General features: G+C 39.3%; 1 protein-coding gene across 4 annotated transcripts in view; it reads right to left on the bottom strand.

Moving 5' to 3' along the window:
- LOC106895130 (sodium channel protein type 2 subunit alpha) overlaps positions 1 to 19457 on the bottom strand; it is an 81906-nt gene that overhangs the window by 58727 nt on the left and 3722 nt on the right. For 3 of the 4 annotated variants that reach the window (XM_014954257.1, XM_014954258.1, XM_014954255.1), the window contains exon 2: positions 858 to 1176. In XM_014954257.1, coding sequence (XP_014809743.1) covers positions 858 to 1124 — 267 coding nt within the window. In that variant the 5' untranslated portion in view covers positions 1125 to 1176. Of the gene's footprint in view, positions 1 to 857; positions 1177 to 2669; positions 2743 to 19457 lie in introns of those variants that run through there. The other variant, XM_014954256.1, reaches the window with a different exon arrangement.

Here is a 19457-nt window from a genome sequence, read left to right as displayed (position 1 = left end):
TTCATTACTGTTAGAATAACGATGGTGCAATACATATGATGCCAAAATCTGAGGGACTGGAATTCTGGAAGAAACCCAAGGCCAGCTGGTCAAAAGTCTAAAGTTCAGCACTATTGTGCTTGGTCACAACAGTTGATGTTACTTTAAACAAAAAGCAAATAAGTAGTTTTATTTTCTAAAAAATGAACATCTCTATAAAATATTTTTTTAAATTATGTAACATTCTGTTGACACTCCAAGAGGAACTCCTACCCCCTCTTTACTTATTTCCCTCTTTTAAACACCTCTGGATATGAAAATTTTTCACACAGTCCAAGTCAGATATATGATGCCTCTACATAGTACAAAATGGAAGAGGATCTTCAGCATATCTTGAGAAATTACCTTTACATAGTTCCCTATCTTCCCCAGCAACAAGAGAATGTAAACTATGCTTTCCATGTGACAGTGAAAAAAGTTAGTGAGAATGTACCTAGCTACCTCTGAGATGGGTTTCATAGTGAAGGTCTGCTCCTTTCACATCTACAATACAGCAATTAATAAAAGAATAATTCTGAAGATAAACCCTGTGCTGCTTCTTCAATTCTGTGTAAAACACTGAGAGTTACAAATTTTAGTAAAATGCCAGGTATATTAAAATAAACCTGAATGCATCTCTACCTTCAGACCAGGTCCCTCAAACTTTCACTACTAGCTCTTGTTTTTACAAGTGAGATTTCTGCCAATGAAATCAGCTGCTGCAGGAATGTATTATATACACAAAGACTATGTCAAAAACACTGGAAATACTATGCTTTTGAGAGGGTTTGAGGTATTTTAATCTTCTTAAGTCTGATAGAAATATACAACACACTCACTTTTTTATTGATATAATATGGGTCCAGGTCTTCCAAGGGCTCGGACACCATTCCTGGAGGTATGTCGCCGTATATAAATGGCAGGGTCTTTCCTGCCTCCAAGTCGCTATTTGGCTTTGGGCCATCTTCATCATCATCATCTTTGCGTTCTTGTTTGGACTTTTTAGCTTTTTCTTCATTGATACGCTGCTCAATAGCTGCAAGTGATTCTCTTGTGAAATAGCGGAAGCTGTCAGGTCCTGGTGGTACCAGTACTGATTGTGCCATCTTTTCATCCTGCACCTCTTAATTACTGTTTAGCCTCTCTCATAAAAATGTGCTAAAAATATAAAAACACAGAAAAAAATTTAGAACAACCCAAATAGATACAAACAATGTCAAGGAATATACCTTCACAGAATTTTCTGTGGAGCATCTTGTTAAATTCAGTAGTTATCATCGAAGGGAAGGCTGCTGTGAAACGAATTTTTTCATTTGTTTTTATTTCAAAATAAACCATTTTCCTTTCCAGCTCGCCTCTTGGAGTTGTCTTAACGGTATAATTTCTTAAAACATTTCGTTTAAAATTCACTAGAGTTCTACAGACCATATAAAAAAATGTCACATACAATACAATAGCATCTTGCCTTTGTCAAAGATAATGCTATCCGTTCCCATGAATAGAACAGGAGATATTTTCCACCACATTCAGTGTGAGAAATCAACAATTCTGGAGGTTTTTGGTTTGGTGTTGAGGAGTGAGTCTCCAGACAATTAATCTCTTTACTATCCTGAAAGCTGCACCTTGGACCAACCCTCCCTCAAGATAGAAGGGCCAGAAATGACTCCTTGAATCCACTACGGCCATGTAAGGCCAGAAGCATCAGCTGAAAGCAATGTGAGATGCTCTTCTCTTTGGTACAAATATGCTGCCTTTGCAGAGCTGCCAGCTCAGGAAACAAGATTCAGGCGTAAGCACCTGTATTCAGATCCCCTGCATGGCAACACACTGTGCACTGGAAGAATTGCTGAAATAAACAAAAATGATCTTTAATTATTACACACTGCACTCAGATCTTTTATGTCTGATACTATATCAATTGTATATATTTTTCACAATTTTCACTAACAAGAGCAGAACCATCTCTTCTTAATGTCTCCAGACAGTTCCGTTAAAAAGAACAAGCGGAAAATATTCCCAGTGCAAATACTTTGATCTGAAATCATAAACAGAAACTCTGCCGTAGCCTTCAAGAATTTTTCTCAAGAGTCCTTCTCCTGAGTAAGCACATTAAAAATATAGCAAATGCAATAAAAAGTAACAACTTTTGAATAAGACAATATACGCAAGAAACAATTATCAAATTAAAATTATACAATAGTTAGAATGCAATCAGCATGATCCTATTTTACAGTCTCGCTAAATACACATACTCCAGTACAGCTGCAGCAAACTCATATTTTTGAAGCCTGCTAAATAAACTGCAACATGATGCTTTCTCCCCCTTTTCAACCATATGCACAAAGCAATTTACACCTACACAGACATCCACACACATCCCAACTCCTGCAGGTCTCCCTATGAGCATGCTTTCCCATTGCAGGAAAATGCACCTGGTGCATTCTGTCATGGATGGTCTGTAGCAGACAGCTGCTGGAAGCTGCATCAATCAGTAGCAGCAGAAGGGTTAAATAGGAAAATGAAAGTGGTCCTGCAGCAGAATCCTGTTAGATTTTATTGTTAATTACAGGGAGAAAAGAAAAGGGAAAAAAAAGCAGCAAAGAAGCACAATCCTGTTTTAATACTGCAGGAAAGAATTAAAAATTCATTACCAGTGAAGAATCTTGCCTTTATGTGAGCTTGGAATGGCACCAAGGAAGACTGCAGCTAAAATTCCATCATGTCTTTTCCTTTTTCTTTTTTTTTTTTTTTCTTTTTTTTAATTCTCTTTCTACAGACCACACCTAACTTCCTGCTGAAGGATCCTGGTTATTGAAGTCAAATCTGGGATTTCCTGTGCGAGGCTCCTAAGTGCTGTAACTCTTATTGCCACTAGATGGTACTGATACACATCCAGAAATTCTTGTCAGAAATGGCAAAGAATTTTTGCATGCTCGAACACTTGCTAAAACTGAGACTCTGGGACTAAAATACACGATTTTATATAACCATCCAGCTCTCAGGATTCTCAAAAATTCTTTTTAATATATAGCAGCTACTGCTGATGAGACCGTAGCTGTTAAAACTGAGAAGGTGATGCAGAAAGAAAGTAGGAGGGGTAGCAAAGTAAGAGAAATAGAAAAATGGAGGTTGCACAGGCAGTGCACAACTAAAGCAATTGCTGAGACTGGATTATTGGCAGTCTGGATTATTTTAAACTATAGCTTGTATCAGTTTTCTAAAATAAATTTATACAATATATTTGATGTGTATTCATTCTAAATCCGGGAAAGGCTGCAAGGAGAGGGAAGAATGGCAGTTCTGAGTGTTCACTGCAGTGATGGATCCCTGTAGAGAAACCACCCACTGTAGCAGGGAGCGAGACTAGATGAGGAGCACTGTAAGCCCCTCCCATATGGCAAATCAGTAAGACATCACCTTTGGGCACCACTCCACCCAAATGCCATCCTACTACTTTTCACTCTCCTGCTTTCTCTGTATTTTCTTACACTTACTGAGTCTCGTACTTTTTTTCCCACTGCACTAATAAAACTTTTTTTGCATCTCTCTTTCCCCACCATTGTCCTTCTCCCCTTCCCTTCTTCTTTCACACATACCCAAATCTCTATCAAACTTTTCAAGCAACACATTCCTGTATCTATAGATTCAGACCTTCAGGCAGTCATTTACTTCTGTCCCTCTGCCATCTCCTTTCCTTCAGCCTTGAAGAGGACTAAAGAAGCTGTGGAAAGTAGTAAAGGGTCACTCTAAAGTGACAAAGGTTGGAGAACGAAGGAATACAGTAGCTGAAGAAACACTACTGTGGGACAAATCTTGATAATTTGGCTCTTTGGCAATTGTGGTGAGAGAATGAACAGCTTGAATGGATCAAAATAGTGGTTTTAAAAATTTCAGCAACTAAACGAATGTGACGAAAGAGAAATGTAATTTAACCATTGATTTGGTTGCAAATCATTTAAATATTACACAGTATTTTAAAATAACGTTAAAAGCCTTTTGTTTGATATAGTTTTCTAACTTCACAAATTATTCAATGAAATCAATAGAAATTTTGCAAACAATTCCATGTAACTAATTTTTTTGTTGTTAAAAAGCTTTGGATGAAAACTTCTGGCTGGCTTTAATTAGGACTATGGTTTAGGTGGAGCTGCTCTGCAGTCTGAAAATAAGAGGATTATGAGACAGCACAGATTCACAGAAGTGGTACAGGAACTTCCAACTACAGAAGTATTTTGATTATTTATATTTGTGGATATGTACATGTGTTTATGCAGCTGCATATGAAAGTTACAATAAACTAAGGGCTGGGCTAATTCACATGATACGGAAAACGAGCTTCATTCTGCCTTTAATGGTGTAAGTTAAAGTGTCTGATTATTTGTTTCTTATCATATGGATCTGCAATTACCTAAGATGTCAATTTGATTTCCACCAGTGCTATACAATCAACATGCATAGCTTTAGGAAGGACAGTGAAAAGTGAAGATAAAAAGGAAATAGCCAGTGGGATATTGTGTCCCATCGCCTGAGAGGTCTGTGTCTCCACAGTCTTACTGGGCTGTAAGGTGAAATGAACAAGTATTTTAGAGAGATAGAATAGGCAGGAAATGCAGTATGATCTTTGCAGTCTAAAAGAGAAATATATAAACTTCTAACAAGGAGATGACAGTAGTGATGTAGTATTGCAGCCAGAGAAGCTAGTACCAATCCTTAAAATATATTAAAATATTTAGATACTACATATCTATAGTAAATGTAATAGCCTAAATTAGTAGAGATAGGAAGGGAAAATGATCAAATCAAATAGTAAATATTAATCAAAAAACAATCCAACATAACCTTCATTTAAAAAATATTGTTCAAACGTGGTCAAAATTTACCTAAAACATAAACATGGAATAAGAATTGTGGTAACAGGTAACTTCCAACTGCTTTCTAGCTTCCTACCTACAGCCATGGGTATATTTTATGACTAATTTTATCACCAGTGTTATCCACCTTCCCACTCCTATGGCACATCTGAAAGCTTGAACTGGACTTTGTCTTTTAAACAGCTGGCAAAACACTCACGGCCTATATAAAGGGTAGAGATGAAGAAGTGTTGAGTGTCCCATGTAAAGAAAGTCTATATGGTGATGAATGATTTTTGACAGGACACAGCTGAGAAAAACTTCTGAGTCTTTTCCTGACTCTCTAGGAGCCCTTCATCTACAGACAATCGTGATTAATAAAATCAGAAGAAAAACAGATTACCAGCTTCTGCTCGGAAATCTGTAAAAATTAACTGTCTTTGTTCAATGTTAAAGTGGAGCATTAAAATGCACAAGTGGCAACTTGTTATCATTCTGTCGTTCTGTGATCCTTTTACTCTCCAGCTGTGTGTTCCTGTACTATATTAGAATTGTCCCTAAGTACATGACTTTTCATTTATAGTTCTGAATTTCATCTCATTCCAGTAATACCAGTCATCAAACTCATGTAGTCCTTTCTGTGTAATAGCTTGCTCCTTCTTTGACAATGCCTCCCAACTTTGTGATAGGAGCAAATTACATTGGCATATTTCCACTTTCTTTGCTGAAACAACTAATTAAATTTTAAATAAAATCTGTCCCAAAATTATCATGGTGACAAGCAACTTTGACAAAAGTGCAAGTTACTGTGGTATTTGCTGTAGTTTGCAAAATACGTTAATACTACTCTATGAACTTTAATCTTAAAAATAAATCTGAAGTTTATGCTCTAAAATGAAATAGTATTTTTTGCATTTAAAGAGCAAAGGGGGGAAAGGGAACTTTTTCTTCTTGTAAAGAGCATACATTTAATCAAAAACACTGAATCTAAAGAAATTCCTGTCACCTCTTCCCCCTATGCTACCTAAACGACTTAGTATACGAAATTCCTGTCACCTCTTCCCCCTATGCTACTTAAACGACTTAGTATACTACTAAATTATTCATGGTGATCTAGATGACAGAAAAACATGTTTGCTAGCTTTGCAGATGACATGAAACTGGAAAGGCTACATGGAAACAGGAGGACAGTATTAGAATTTTAAATGTCCAGTATTTTTTGCATTTAAAGAGCAAAGGGGGGAAAGGGAACTTTTTCTTCTTGTAAAGAGCATACATTTAATCAAAAACACTGAATCTAAAGAAATTCCTGTCACCTCTTCCCCCTATGCTACTTAAACGACTTAGTATACTACTAAATTATTCATGGTGATCTAGATGACAGAAAAACATGTTTGCTAGCTTTGCAGATGACATGAAACTGGAAAGGCTACATGGAAACAGAAGGACAGTATTAGAATTTAAAATGTCCTGAAAAATAACAAAATGGTCTCAAAAAAATGATGCAATTCAAGAGATACAAATCCTGATTTTTATATCTAGGTGAGAATAAATAAGTGAAAAATTAGGTGAGGATGAGGAAAAAAACTGCATCAGTAGCTCTGCAGGAAAAGATCTAGAGTACTTACTGCATCACACACCAAGCGTAAGTGAAAACTGTTAGTCTTGAAAAAAAAAAGGCAAAAAAAAAAAAAAAGCAAGTACTTAGGATTTATAAACTTGTAAAAAAAAAAAAAGGCAAAAAAAAAAAAGTACTTAGGATTTATAAACTTATGAAATGATTTTCTACTCTTCTATTTGTAGCAGTATATTCCAACACAGGTACCACATCTAAAAAAATATTGGGGCCTACTTGAAAGAATTCAGACCAGAGCAACAAAAACATAACTTAGAAGAAAACATCCAAGGCATTGTGGGATTTGAGTTCTTTCTGTCTTAATTTTACATTGAAAAGATTGATAGAAGACACAACATTTTTTATGTGTCTAGAAAGCTCCTCAAAGGAAGAGGAAGAATTTTTTTTCTATCTGCATGTGAAATGATTTTCTACTCTTCTATTTGTAGCAGTATGTCCAACACAGGTACCACATCTAAAAAAATATTGGGGCCTACTTGAAAGAATTCAGACCAGAGCAACAAAAACATAACTTAGAAGAAAACATCCAAGGCATTGTGGGATTTGAGTTCTTTCTGTCTTAATTTTACATTGAAAAGATTGATAGAAGACACAACATTTTTTATGTGTCTAGAAAGCTCCTCAAAGGAAGAGGAAGAATTTTTTTTCTATCTGCAATATAGGGAAAGAGATTGTGGGGTTAAACCGCAGCAAGAAGGATTTGTTAGGAAAACGTTTTACCAGTGAAAATAGAGAATGAACAGGGTAGATGCACCACAATCATTCAAAGGCTTTAAGAAAGGCCAGGCCTTGCCAAAAGAAAGACTGGTGATGAGTGTGAGATCTGTGGCAAAGCTGATCAGGATGAGATTAAAGAAACTTGTAACAGGCTCTCACTGTTCTAGGGTCTTAATAAGTGTAGGTTTCTCATTGTTTTGTGCTGCTCCATCCATTGTGTTTCTCCCCAGGCCTCAAGGGAGCAAGAGCTTATTGTTTACCCATAGAGAAGCAGAAAAGAAAGGGGGTTTGATTTCAGTCACTCTTTGCTGAGAAAGTTCTTAAAGAGTCAGTGGGGTGCAGGATTGAAAAACAGTGACATCACAGGCAGGAAAGTCCCAAGGACTTCTTTACAGAGAAAGAGACCAGAGTACCTAAGGAAGCATCGGTGTGGAGCAGGAGAGATCTGCCCTCAGTTTCTCTTTACAGACTTCTCTCTCCTTCCAGTATTTTCCTTTCCCCTTAACCTGACAAAAAAGAAATTAAAATCATCAAGTTTAAAAGAACCATTCCATAGTCCATTCACTTACTTGCATCTCACATCACTGCTATTCCTCAACATGGGTAAAATTAATGCTGGAAAAAAAAACCCCTATTCTGTCTCAAAGGGCTATAGCCCTTCTTGATGTGTCAGCACACCATAGCACTGCATGACAGATTGTATGTCATGTGCTTGCCCTGTCTGAAGGTGGAAGGTTTACAGCTGGTGTAATATCTCTGCTGAGATTTATGGTCTGACCACTCCAGTGCTGAAATTAGTAGACAGCAAATAAAAATCAATTTTACTTTGCTTGAGATTAGTGTGTTTCATACTACACTGCATTGTATGTTCAGTAGTCAGAGCTCTGACAGAGGTCTCTTCATACAGTATCTATGTGCTGGACTATGTGTGAGATTGGAACAGTAGGTGTTTCTACACAACAATTTTTCTAAACAGCTCTTTGAAGAGCTATATAAAAATACAGCTTCCTACACATTGTCCAACATTTTAAACAGGTATATAACTAGCAAATCACCTTTGAAAATGCAGTTTCTGAAAATCTTAAACCCATATGAGATGGTGCTGACAGAAGGGTCAGCCCCATTCTCCATCCGCACTTACCCTGGTCATTTCCCACTCTGCTGGCTTGAGCACTTCTGCACCTCAGCCAGATCAGCTCACTGGTCTGGATGAAAACTGTAAGTGGCTGGATTTCAGCCTGGTCAAAGAGCTGATCCATCGCACTGCAGAAAAGAAGCTAAGAGGCTTAACATGTCCCTTCACTTTTAGAGTGCAAAGGACTAGCTGACTACCTACAACGTCTTCCAAATTTTAGTGCTTGTCCTAACTGCAAAGCTCAATAGTTTAAGGCACTAGAGTATGAATAAATGGATCTTCAATGCTTGAACGCTGGAGATGAACAGAGCTCTAACAATTGTACAGTCAACAAATATTAGCACAGATCCTGTACTGGACGTAGGACTAGTATGATAAAAAAGCAAAAAGGTTTATTAAAATGCCCAAACATTAGCAAATGTAAGGATCAAATAGGGTGAGCATTCTGTTACAGCAGCCTCAAGGTTGCTCTTCCAAGATCAGGACGTGACCAGGATCACCCTTGCCTTTCAACATGGACATCACAACATCAGGACAGCATTTTATCCAAAATGTGTGGCAAGGATCATCTAATGTGACGATAGGTATACAAAGACCTCTACGGGAAAGTTTGGGAGTTCCTTCAAATCAATTTTTTCACCCTCTTTAAAAACTTATTTCAGGGTAATGTCCATAAGGCTATGGCAAGATGTACTCCAAGAAAGTATGAAAAATATATTGGTAAAAATCAGTTGATCATTATCTTTACTTACTGTTGGCCAATAACTGCCAATTACTTGTATTTGGTTATAGTTACATACTCCATTTTCCTCTTTCATCAGAAATGCTCTCTGAACAATTGCGGATTTTCAATCAAATGTCTGTGAATGAACAAAAAAGCTATTTGTTTTTCCAGATAAGAGGCCCTTAACTCCTTCTTTCTAGCATTAGGCAGTTTGGTTTTTTCACTTGATGAAAATGCCATTCTTAACTTTTTTTTTGTATACTGTGAAATAAGCTTTCTGCCAGATTTAAATGAGCTCCATAACCAGAGGAACAAACCAAGGGTAATTCACACCTGAGGAAGATTCAAAACAACAGTTCAAGTTTCCCTTTACAAAAAGAGAAATATACCGACTGCCTCCAAAGCAAACAGCAACATGTGAGACAAAGTAATGCAAGAAGCGCATTCACCAAGTCCCCAGTGAAGCTGGTTAAGTGAAGCTGGTTAAGTGGCCTTTCAACCATTTGGCTGAGGTGGGCTTCTCATCAAATCAATCTTTTGCCCTGATATCTGTTGTGAGAAATGTATCCCCACAAGTACATTCTTGTATAAGTGTCAGGCTAGAGATATATCCATTTTTAGTGTGTTTGTGTGGGGAGAGTGACTATACAATTCAAAGATGTAATGATAACAGAAGTGCCATATGTATGGGATGAGCTAGATATTTCCAGATGCCTGAATAGGAGAATGTGCTGACTACTTATGCTGTTAATAAAACATGCTGTGATTTCTTTCCTGACAAACCAGAACCCTGAGTTTAACATTCGCAGTATGGGGATTACGTAAAGATGTTTAGAATGAGATCTCCATTAAACTTAACTACAGTATGGCTACAGAAAATGCAATCATCTATAATTCATATTCTTTTGGATAAAGGACACCAGGTAGATAGGAGATTTTAATATGCCCTAACAACTACCTAGCAATTTTGGATGAACAACATAAATCACAATTCTGAACCTACTGACAAGTGATCCTGGAAAATACTGTGCATTTCCACTTTTATAGCCTCTTACTAGCTTCTACTGCAACCACAACCTATGCACAAAACTGCTTTTTGTTATTGCTTACGTAAGCCCAGGTCAGGCTCTGACAGGGAAGCTGGGCCAAAGTCTCCTCAAGTCAAGGACAAAGGGCCAAGGACCCCCCCCACCTCAGTAAACTGCTGCAACACCTTCCACTTCACTTCCACCCGCTCCTTTTAACCGGGCAGAGCCAAGAAGCAGGTTAACACGGGCGTTGCGGAGCGAGGCGGGGGAAGGCGGGCAGTGCGGAGCGCAGGCCGCAGTGCCCAGCCCTCCCGGGGCGCCACCGCCCCAGCCCGCCCCCGCAGCCCGGGCGCCATCAGGTGCCTCGTCACCTCCCGTCGCCACACCGGGCTGCGAGAAGGGAAGACGGGCAGCACGATGTCGCTCGAAACGACAACACCGAGTGAAAAGCCGGCAGGGGAGACGGGGCCGGGAGCTGCCGGGTTGTGAAGGGAGGCGGCTCCGCAATGGCGGCGGGGCTCGCCGGCACGGAGCGGCGCCGAGGGGAGCGCGGGAGGGAGGGGGGGTGGTTGCTTAGCAACCGGCCCGGCGGCTGCGGCACCCGCGCTGCGGCCTGGCAGACAGCGCAGCGCAGGGGGAGCGCCGCCGCCGCCCGCGGGTTGCGGAAACTCCGCCTGAAAACCTGCCGCAGGCAGGTTGTTTTTTTTCCAGAAGGAAAGGTTCCCCTGCCGGGTTCAGCAACACCTAATCAAACGGGAGAAGCAGGAGGGGCGGAAAAGAGCAGGCATTTAGCGTAGAGCAGGGTTACAGAGAGGCAAGAGTGAAAGGGGGGTTTCGCTGTGCAGAAGGGGGGGCCTCACTGCGAGGAGATGAGGCGATTCGCCCTTCAGATGAGGCGAATCCCCCTTTCAGAGTTAACAGGGAGGAACAGCTGAGCCCCTGGGCCAGTCCCGGCCCGGGCAGAGCAAGGTCCCCTCTGTCCCACGGGCTGAGCAAGGGATGGTGGCAAATCCAGGCTTTGCCATCAAGGCGGGATGGAATGGGGTGGGGAGGATCTCCATCCCTCCTTCTGTTAAGTTTGTTTACCGTTTGTATTGGATACAGCTAGTCAGCCATGCTGCATACTGTCTGCAGTCAGCCAATTCCCCTTCTTCATGTGGGGGTGTTTGGTTTGTGGTGGGTTTTTTTTTTTTTGGTTTGTTTTTTTTTTTTAACTAGGAAATGGTGACTGTAAAACCATAGAAACGGACACGGGGAGCGGAGTGCTGGGACAGTTTTTACATCATCCCCATTTTTGAAAGATGTTGTCCTTATTTCAAGCTGTTGTTATGTTTTTAAGAAAAAATAACCGCCACCACCACATGCCACAACCCCGAGTTTAGGTTTGGTATATATGAGAGAGCATCAGGAGGTACATATCTAATTTGTAACTTTCAAAATAAACAAAGAGAATCTGAATCTAAATGGAATATTCTCTAAATAGGCCTGTAGTTGCAAAGATAGTTCAATAGAAACAAACACAACTGCCTCTCGAGGAACTTATTTTTGCACCCAAAACACAATAGAGACAGAAAACGTGAGGACCATCCCACATGAGGGAAACAAACATCTCTGTGGATAACATACAAGAATCTTCCCCCGGGGAACTGTGCTGCAGCCCCCAGGCTCCTGCAGCTGCACAGCACCAGCTGCCGAGGGGATCCTGCAGGAGTTAATGCAGCTTGAAAGAAGCATTAACTCCCTGGGTATCCATCAGCCTCCAAGGGCAGGATGCCACAGGCTGTGTTTCCCCGTCAGCACTACCCCTGCCCCTACCTGCACAGATACGTACCAAAGTCTCTGAAACAGATAGAAACAGAAAAAAGCACAACTGAAAACACACGTTGTTTCCACTAGATTCCCTTTGCCACTGGAATGGAAGAGCTGGCTTTGTTTCAGGGAAGTGCCACTTCAAATAAGCCAGAAGTGAAGTGGTTTCAGTGATTCTGGAAATAAAGTCATAGACAAGGACCCATATTTACTTTTAAATATACTTTTAGTCTTATGATGGTTTAGGGGTTAGCAGTTTTTACTATATTCTTAGGGATAGAGTGCAGATGGGTCCAAGCCAGCTACTAGTTATGGGTTGTCACATTCCATGATAATTACAGATGGGGTAGTACTGTTTATTACTGAGATGCCTGACCTGTCCTGTTTCTCTTTTAATTTTTTTTCCCCTCTCCTTTCCCTTGCTTGATTATGCCAAGCTTCAAGTGCTGGGGCTAAATTTTCCATTTTTGCCTCAGACAGATTTTTAGAGGAAAGCTTCAACTCAAACAATGCAACTATTTCCAAGAAAAAGCTACATATACATATTTCTCATTAAAATTTTATAGCTGCCAATTTTCAAAGCACGAATAAAGTCTTGCAGAACTTTTTGCTGAACAATATTCTGAATTTTGGACTTTTCTGTTGGAGTGATATCTATAATATCTGCCCAGACTTCAAAAATTAGTTCACATATATATTTGGGAAAACATCCAAGAGGTTTAAAGGTGTGAATTCCAGAGATAATGCCTTTTCTGTTGATATATCAATGTCCAGCTGAGAGGATTTTTGTGCAGCTGAAGTCTATGTCTCTGTGGACTGTGCTGACCTAAGAGTGGGGATTCTTATATGTTGGTTATTAAAAAAAATTGCAGAAGGAAATAAGGAAAAGGGGGGAGGTAGGAAGAAAGGGAGACATATCTGGGAATGAAGGAAGGGAGACATATCTGGGAGTGAAGACTGGCAGCAGAAAAATCCTCCAGGGAAATGATACGTGGAAGAATTGTCTGCCTGGATAAAGAGATTTTCTCAAAATTAGCTGTAGTAGTGCTGGAGGCTGTTTGGAGAGACAAGAAAAGACTCAAAGACTTGTCGATTAATATGGCCAAGAAAATCATCTAGGTTGATCAGTTTGACCTCATAGAAGACCAGGCTGGGAAAAAGTGAAGGAAAAGGGAAAGAGGGTAGGGGAGAGCCAGTATAATGGGGCAAGCAGAGAAAAGATAAAGAAAAAAGCTTGGACAGAATGGACAAGAGAGAGAATAAAAAGCTGAGGTGATTGGAATTAATTGAAGGATGGACAATAAGATCTGAAAATGAGTTTATAGAGAACTATAAAGTTGACAAGTTCAGAGGTCTGTGAAGTATGTGTAAACATACATTCAGTAACTCCTAGTCGTTCATATGGGTATCCATAGGGTCTCTGTAATACAAATTGTGTACAAACACGCCAATAAAAAACACCCATTACTGTAGGAAGGAGGACTCAAATGTCAGCACATGCTAGAATTGAGATCTGCCTTACTTTGGGTTCATTTGTCAGTAGATACTATAATGCAACATTCAGTGTCTTCCATACTACACAGTATGGATAAGCTCCTAAAAGCAGTGAGATTTGTTTTGGAGGAGACTTCCTTGATTCATTGGAGCTGCACATGGATTACGAGAAGTGACTCAGAGAAGGGGAAAAAGGACAATAACTACCTGAGCAGGAAGTACTCGTGTAAGGCCTGTATGGTGTCTTGGAGAACTGGATGTTACCTCTGCCTGCGTCACGGGTAGGATTCACCTTCCCTGGCGTCAGGTGTCTGTATATGTCGGCACCCGCATCTGAGCCAGTCTGAACTCCTTTCATATTCACTGAAGGAAAATGGGTCCTTTAAAAGGCAATTCTTCTGACCTATTTTAGATATCTACCTTAGAATGAGGCAAGTTGTGCCCTAGAAGTGCCTGTTTCTCCACAAACTATGAAGGGAGAGAGAGGAGATGAATCCTGCTCAGTACTCTGATATGGTGCAAGGCAATTCACTCAAATCACTGTTTTCACAGGTGGCTACAAATAGTATGTCTGATTTCCAGAATGGAGAGACAGCCTTAATTCAGTGTCCCATAACTGCCTGCTCAACTCTGTCACTTACTAACATACTTCTAATGCAATTTTTTAAATGTGAACTATTTAGTGGAACCTTGTACTTGCACATGTCTTTATTAAATATCAGCCACTTATTCTGCACCTATTAACATTTATTCCCACTTTACATTTTGAGAAACAGAACCCCATGTGGTTTTGGAAACAGAATGACATATGAAAATAGATGTGGTTTGCATACTGATACACATTAACAGAGGCAGGGTGAGAACCGAATAGTCCTGTTGTAGTACTTAGCATATATATTAATTACTGTAATTTTAATATGATTTATTACAGGTCTGCCAACTGTCCAAAACTTCACACTACAGGCATCTCTACAGTTGAATAAGTACGTCTTTTAAATGAAGATGTCACCAGTGCAAGGCACATAAGGCTGGATATATATTCAAAATTTGGCAACCAAAAAGGAAAAATTAAACCAAACAGCATGAAACTACATCCCATTATGAATAATAGAATTGGTGACTTATGCAGAACACAGCTAAGTAGTTATATAGGATTTACCAGACTGTCACACAGGAATCATTAGAAAACTTAAGAGGTACAGCTTCATCCCCCCCCGCCTCCCATGCAAAGGAAGACAGCAAACATCATCACTGCTCCCTGGTGACCCGACCAGCATGTTTGTTTCTCTGGGTAATGAAAAGCTCAGTCAGATATACAACATTAGGAAGCATTAAACAACTCTCTATTACATTTAGAAGATTTTTTTTTTATCTGAAAGGAAACCGAGTAGTTAATTGGCCCACAATTAAATAGAAATGCCATTAAAAAAAAACACACAAACAACCCTGAAACAGGCTTGCCAGGCCCAGTTTCTGCTTGCCTTTTATAGTGTCTTGATAACCTAGCTGTCATATCAAAACATTAATTGAGAATACTCTGAACACTATAAAAACATCTTTATGGATCAAGTTATCCTGAGGGACAAAGTGCATATGGCAGACATATGCAGTTAACTAAGAGCAGAAAGGTAATATCACTCTTCCATCAAGAAACTTGAAAGGCCTGAGGGAGCAACACAGATTCATAAATGTAGGATCAGAGATCATTACGAGTGTTTATTCTGACATTCTGCAATGTATGGCTTATAACAGTCTCTCCCAGTTTAACATGAGCCTCAGTTGGAACATACCTTTTTAGAAAGCCAAATTCATGAGAATGCCTTTGTAAGTTACCTGATGGGAAAGTATTATTGCAATAAAATGAGTGCTTTATTTCATACTTAGACCCAGTTTCCTCGGTAGTGAAGTTAAGAAAACTTCAGTGCCACTTCTTTTAAGTATGGGAATGTGCCAGAAATGGAAAGCTGAACAGTTACACCATATATCTGCCCCAAACTAATCTGTTTTGGCTCCTGAATTTTTTCATAAGAGGACAAAACCTCATGAAACAAACCACAGAGAACCAACAGCTGTAAAGATCAGTCAGTTTTTGAAAGAGCAGATTTAGTTTCAAGGTAACTTTAAAAAAGAGGGCAGGGGAGAGGAGGCTTGTTCCTTATAATTTTATAACTATGGGGAAAAGAAGGATTGCTTAGGATAATCTACAGGAGTCTAGGCTAAAATACAACTGCAGTTCATTATAGCTGGGTGATTTGGAACTGCAATTTGTTCATTGGAATTTGACAATTTACTCCAGTTTGGAATAATTTCCTAACTATAAATTTTCTTTGAGTATATTCCATTTGCATTTGTTGGTACATGTGAATAAAGCAAGGGAGCAGATGTTGAAAACCTCCTCAGGAGAGTTTTTCCTTTCCCACTATATCTGAGCCAGCAAAACAGGTTCTGATTAGAAGGAATACAAGAGCTCCCCAAAGAGCTCTCACAAGCGTTACTGGAGCACAGTATCACCTGCAACCTGGAGCTGTACCACTGCCAGGAGATCTTCCCCCTGGAGCCATGCACACCACACTGCTCACCTCCACACAGGAACACAGATACACATTTCAATATTCAATTTTCAACGGATTCTGCTTTTTTTCTTATAGGAACTGAGTTTGTGTACCCTCCTAGAATTTCCCTTTTCCACCCTGAATTTGATTGCTTTCACCCCATGAATCTCTCTTCTCTAGATTCCTAGGGAATATTTCCTTTCCTTATCACAGTTTCAGAGCCGTTCACCCATCTTCACAATATTTATACCAGCTCACTCAATTTCTGCATCATATCCATCATTTTTTCTCACCAAGGACAGATTATTTTGAGAATGTGTGAATTCTTAAACTAATTTTGGAGTGAGGTCAATACTGAGAAAAGCAATATAATCCCTATACCAGCAATGGAGAATGCTTCTGGGTTCCCAGCTTCTGCTGCTCCAGAGGGCAAGATATCAGCATGAGTAATAGCACCCAAGTGCCCTATATAATATTAAAAGGTCATCATCTTCATAACCTGAGGCTTACATTCAAATTTAATTTTTTTTTTTTTTTCTGAAGGATAGTGGTGGGGTAGAGTAACAGATTTTCCTCTGTGCAAAGGCTAACCTGCCATCAGCATGGCTTAGAGGGCCAAAGCTTTACTTCAAAGATCATGTAATTCATAAAAACTGCAGCTGGGAAAAGCACAAATATCTTTTTTACAGTCACAAATCTTGTAAAAGGCTGTGGAGCACTTTAAATGTAAACTCTAAAAATATTGTAAAAAAAAAAATTGAAACAATAACTCTTGAGAATGTTCTGTGACTGTTGCATATGTTTGGCCAACAAAATTACAAAAGCAAACTGTTTGCAAGATGTAAAATATTATTCTATTGAAAAGTGACTCTCATAAATATAAGCCAGTAACAGTTATAGTCTATTGCTTCCTAATCAAATTGATTTCCTTAATAACTTTAAGATTTGCATCTTACATTGCTACTGATAGTAAAAACGGGTGCTTTCCATTTTGTCTATTAGTATTTTCCAGAAGCCAAATTAAAATAAAACGTTAGCTCATCCTGCATCCCAGTATTTTCAAACTTTATTCGCATTGCTTCTCTAGGAGAATTATCGTGGTACCTAGGAGACTGCCTGCCGTCAGCACTTTTGTGGTACTTCCCATTCTACAAAATGGAAACCTGCCCCTACACTGCAAAATCTAACCTGCGCAAGTGCATTTACCATCAGGATGTTTGTGCAGCCATCAGCGAAGTCTCGATCTGGAAATAATCATGCAGCGTTTGCCCCACGCCTGCTTTCAGGTTAACGCAACTACAGATGGAAGATTTTTTTTTCATTCTGCCTGGTATCCATACTTATCTTTTAGTTTCCATGGTTTCATTATTGACTCTCAGTAAAGAGAAAACATATGAAGCTCACACACTCTACAAATACACCTGTTATGCTTTTGTGATATGACCTCGCGTGCCACAGTCCCAGTTAGAATAACCTCTTCAGAGACTTACTGGGAAAAGATGATCTAACAAAGCTTGCCTTGTGGCCCAAGAGGTAGGATTTTCCACTGGTTTGCATTTGGTGCAAGTATTTACTAATAAGCAAAACACAATGAGTATACTGAGAGACAGGCTGTCAAAACCTGGGCAGAGTTCTTGTTTACAGTAGTTGTGGTTGTGTAGAAATTTGCCCTACAAGCACACGGTCTGTTTAGATACTCAGGTGCTACTTCAACATTCTTTCTGTTGGCACCTGTTTACGGACGTAATTTTTAAAGAGCAAATTCAGACAACAGTGTCTAGGGAAAGGACACTTATTTCTGACCTTGCTCTATGTGTATGCAGTTTATGATGAATTAAACCTTGGCCACTGTTCTTTTCGAGCTCACAGACTGTCCAAGATTTCTGCCTGCTTCTGACTCCATTTTGTATACATGTGTAGAATCTAGCACCTGATATATCTGTGATCCTACCAAGACAAATGAGTGAGCCTAGAACATGGTGTATTGCTTCAGAGAACTTGAGTCAGACTCCTAATTTCAGACTGAGTCATTTACATTTATCATCAAACAAAACTACATTGGGGTCAAAGTCTGCTGAGGATTTTGCAGTTACACTGAGGAGGGTGAGACATGGTGAGGATGGTATAGAAAAAAATAACATAAAAATAGCACCCATTCAAAGAGGAAGACTGTTTCTGCCCCACTCTGAAAGCCTGCTGGTAATAATTTAATGGAAGCAAAATCCGCACTGCTGTCAGAGGAATGACAGCAGTAGATGTGGAAATATTGTAGCTTTACTTTGGTCAGCTCAGTACCAGTGAGCAGAGAGCTATAGAGTGATAGGCCAGCAGGTCAAGTGAGTAGCCAAAAGAATCAGGTGGGTTTGTACGTTTTTATAAATCACATACACTGCCTTTGAAACCAAAGTACTAAACTGAGCACTGGCTAACCCTACTGCAGCCATGCTTTTTTACTGCAGGGTTGAATGCTACCCAATTTTTTTGTCTGGATTGGGTCATTGGACATCTTCTAAACATACTCAAAAGCTGTATGTTACAACTCTAAGACCAGACAAGCAGCACCATATGGCATAAAAATCAGGCATCTCCTGTCATACGACAGGTCCATGTTAGACCATTAGAAGTGCGCTTGCTCTATGTTCAAAACCTTAACATCCATCATCCTAAAAGGCATGTCTGCTAATGTTAAATGTTATTAGTTTGTCTAAGTAAGGTAACTATACACTGCATGGAGCAATCATTATCTTATTGAATACGATTGGCTTTCTTGATGGGGGAAGTCTACATTTTCATCACATATTAGGAGGTACCTCTTTAAAAGAAGATGAGTGAGAACTGGCTATCATTAGCAGGGCAAAAGAATTCATTTGGCCAAAACCAGCTTCTGCCCAGGTTAAAGGGAAGCCAAGCTAAGCATCAAGAAGCAACTGCGATTGCAATTACACAAAACCTAAGAAAACTTCATATAGAAACAATCACTGAACTTCAGATAGAGAGACCTAAAAAATACGTTATTGCTGATTCTTCAGTATTTTTTTGAACTTTCTTCTATATGGTATAGAACAGAGCTGACAGAGTTTTGTTTACTTAATAGTTTCCATCATAAGGATCTCTTTCCAATGCCTTCAGCTTTGCCAAAACCTTAATTGTTGGGATTGAATTTGTTTATGCTGTTGGCCCGGTCCTGATTTCTTTCTTTAAATGACACTATAAATGGCAAGATACTTCTTTCAATGACATTAAAAAGAACTTAACAACACAGATCCATGTTTACTCATGATACTTCTTATTTCTTTCAGCTTGAATGCTCATAAAAACAAAAACTTCCCTATTTAATAGAAAAAAGTACATTTTTAGTCTGTGAATTGGGAAAAGTTTGGAAGCATTATTTCAGTAATATACACTATTAAAAGTATCGAAAGTATTATTTCACTAATCTCCCCCAAAAAGGGAGAACAATGAATCCATATTGTTGGGTTGTTTAATAGGAATAT

The sequence above is a fragment of the Calidris pugnax genome, unplaced genomic scaffold (genome assembly GCF_001431845.1).
Source record: "Calidris pugnax isolate Ruff unplaced genomic scaffold, ASM143184v1 scaffold103, whole genome shotgun sequence".
Taxonomy (NCBI): Eukaryota; Metazoa; Chordata; class Aves; order Charadriiformes; family Scolopacidae; genus Calidris; species Calidris pugnax.
Note: the sequence above shows the minus strand (reverse complement) of the source record. Positions and strands in the feature narration are given on the sequence as shown.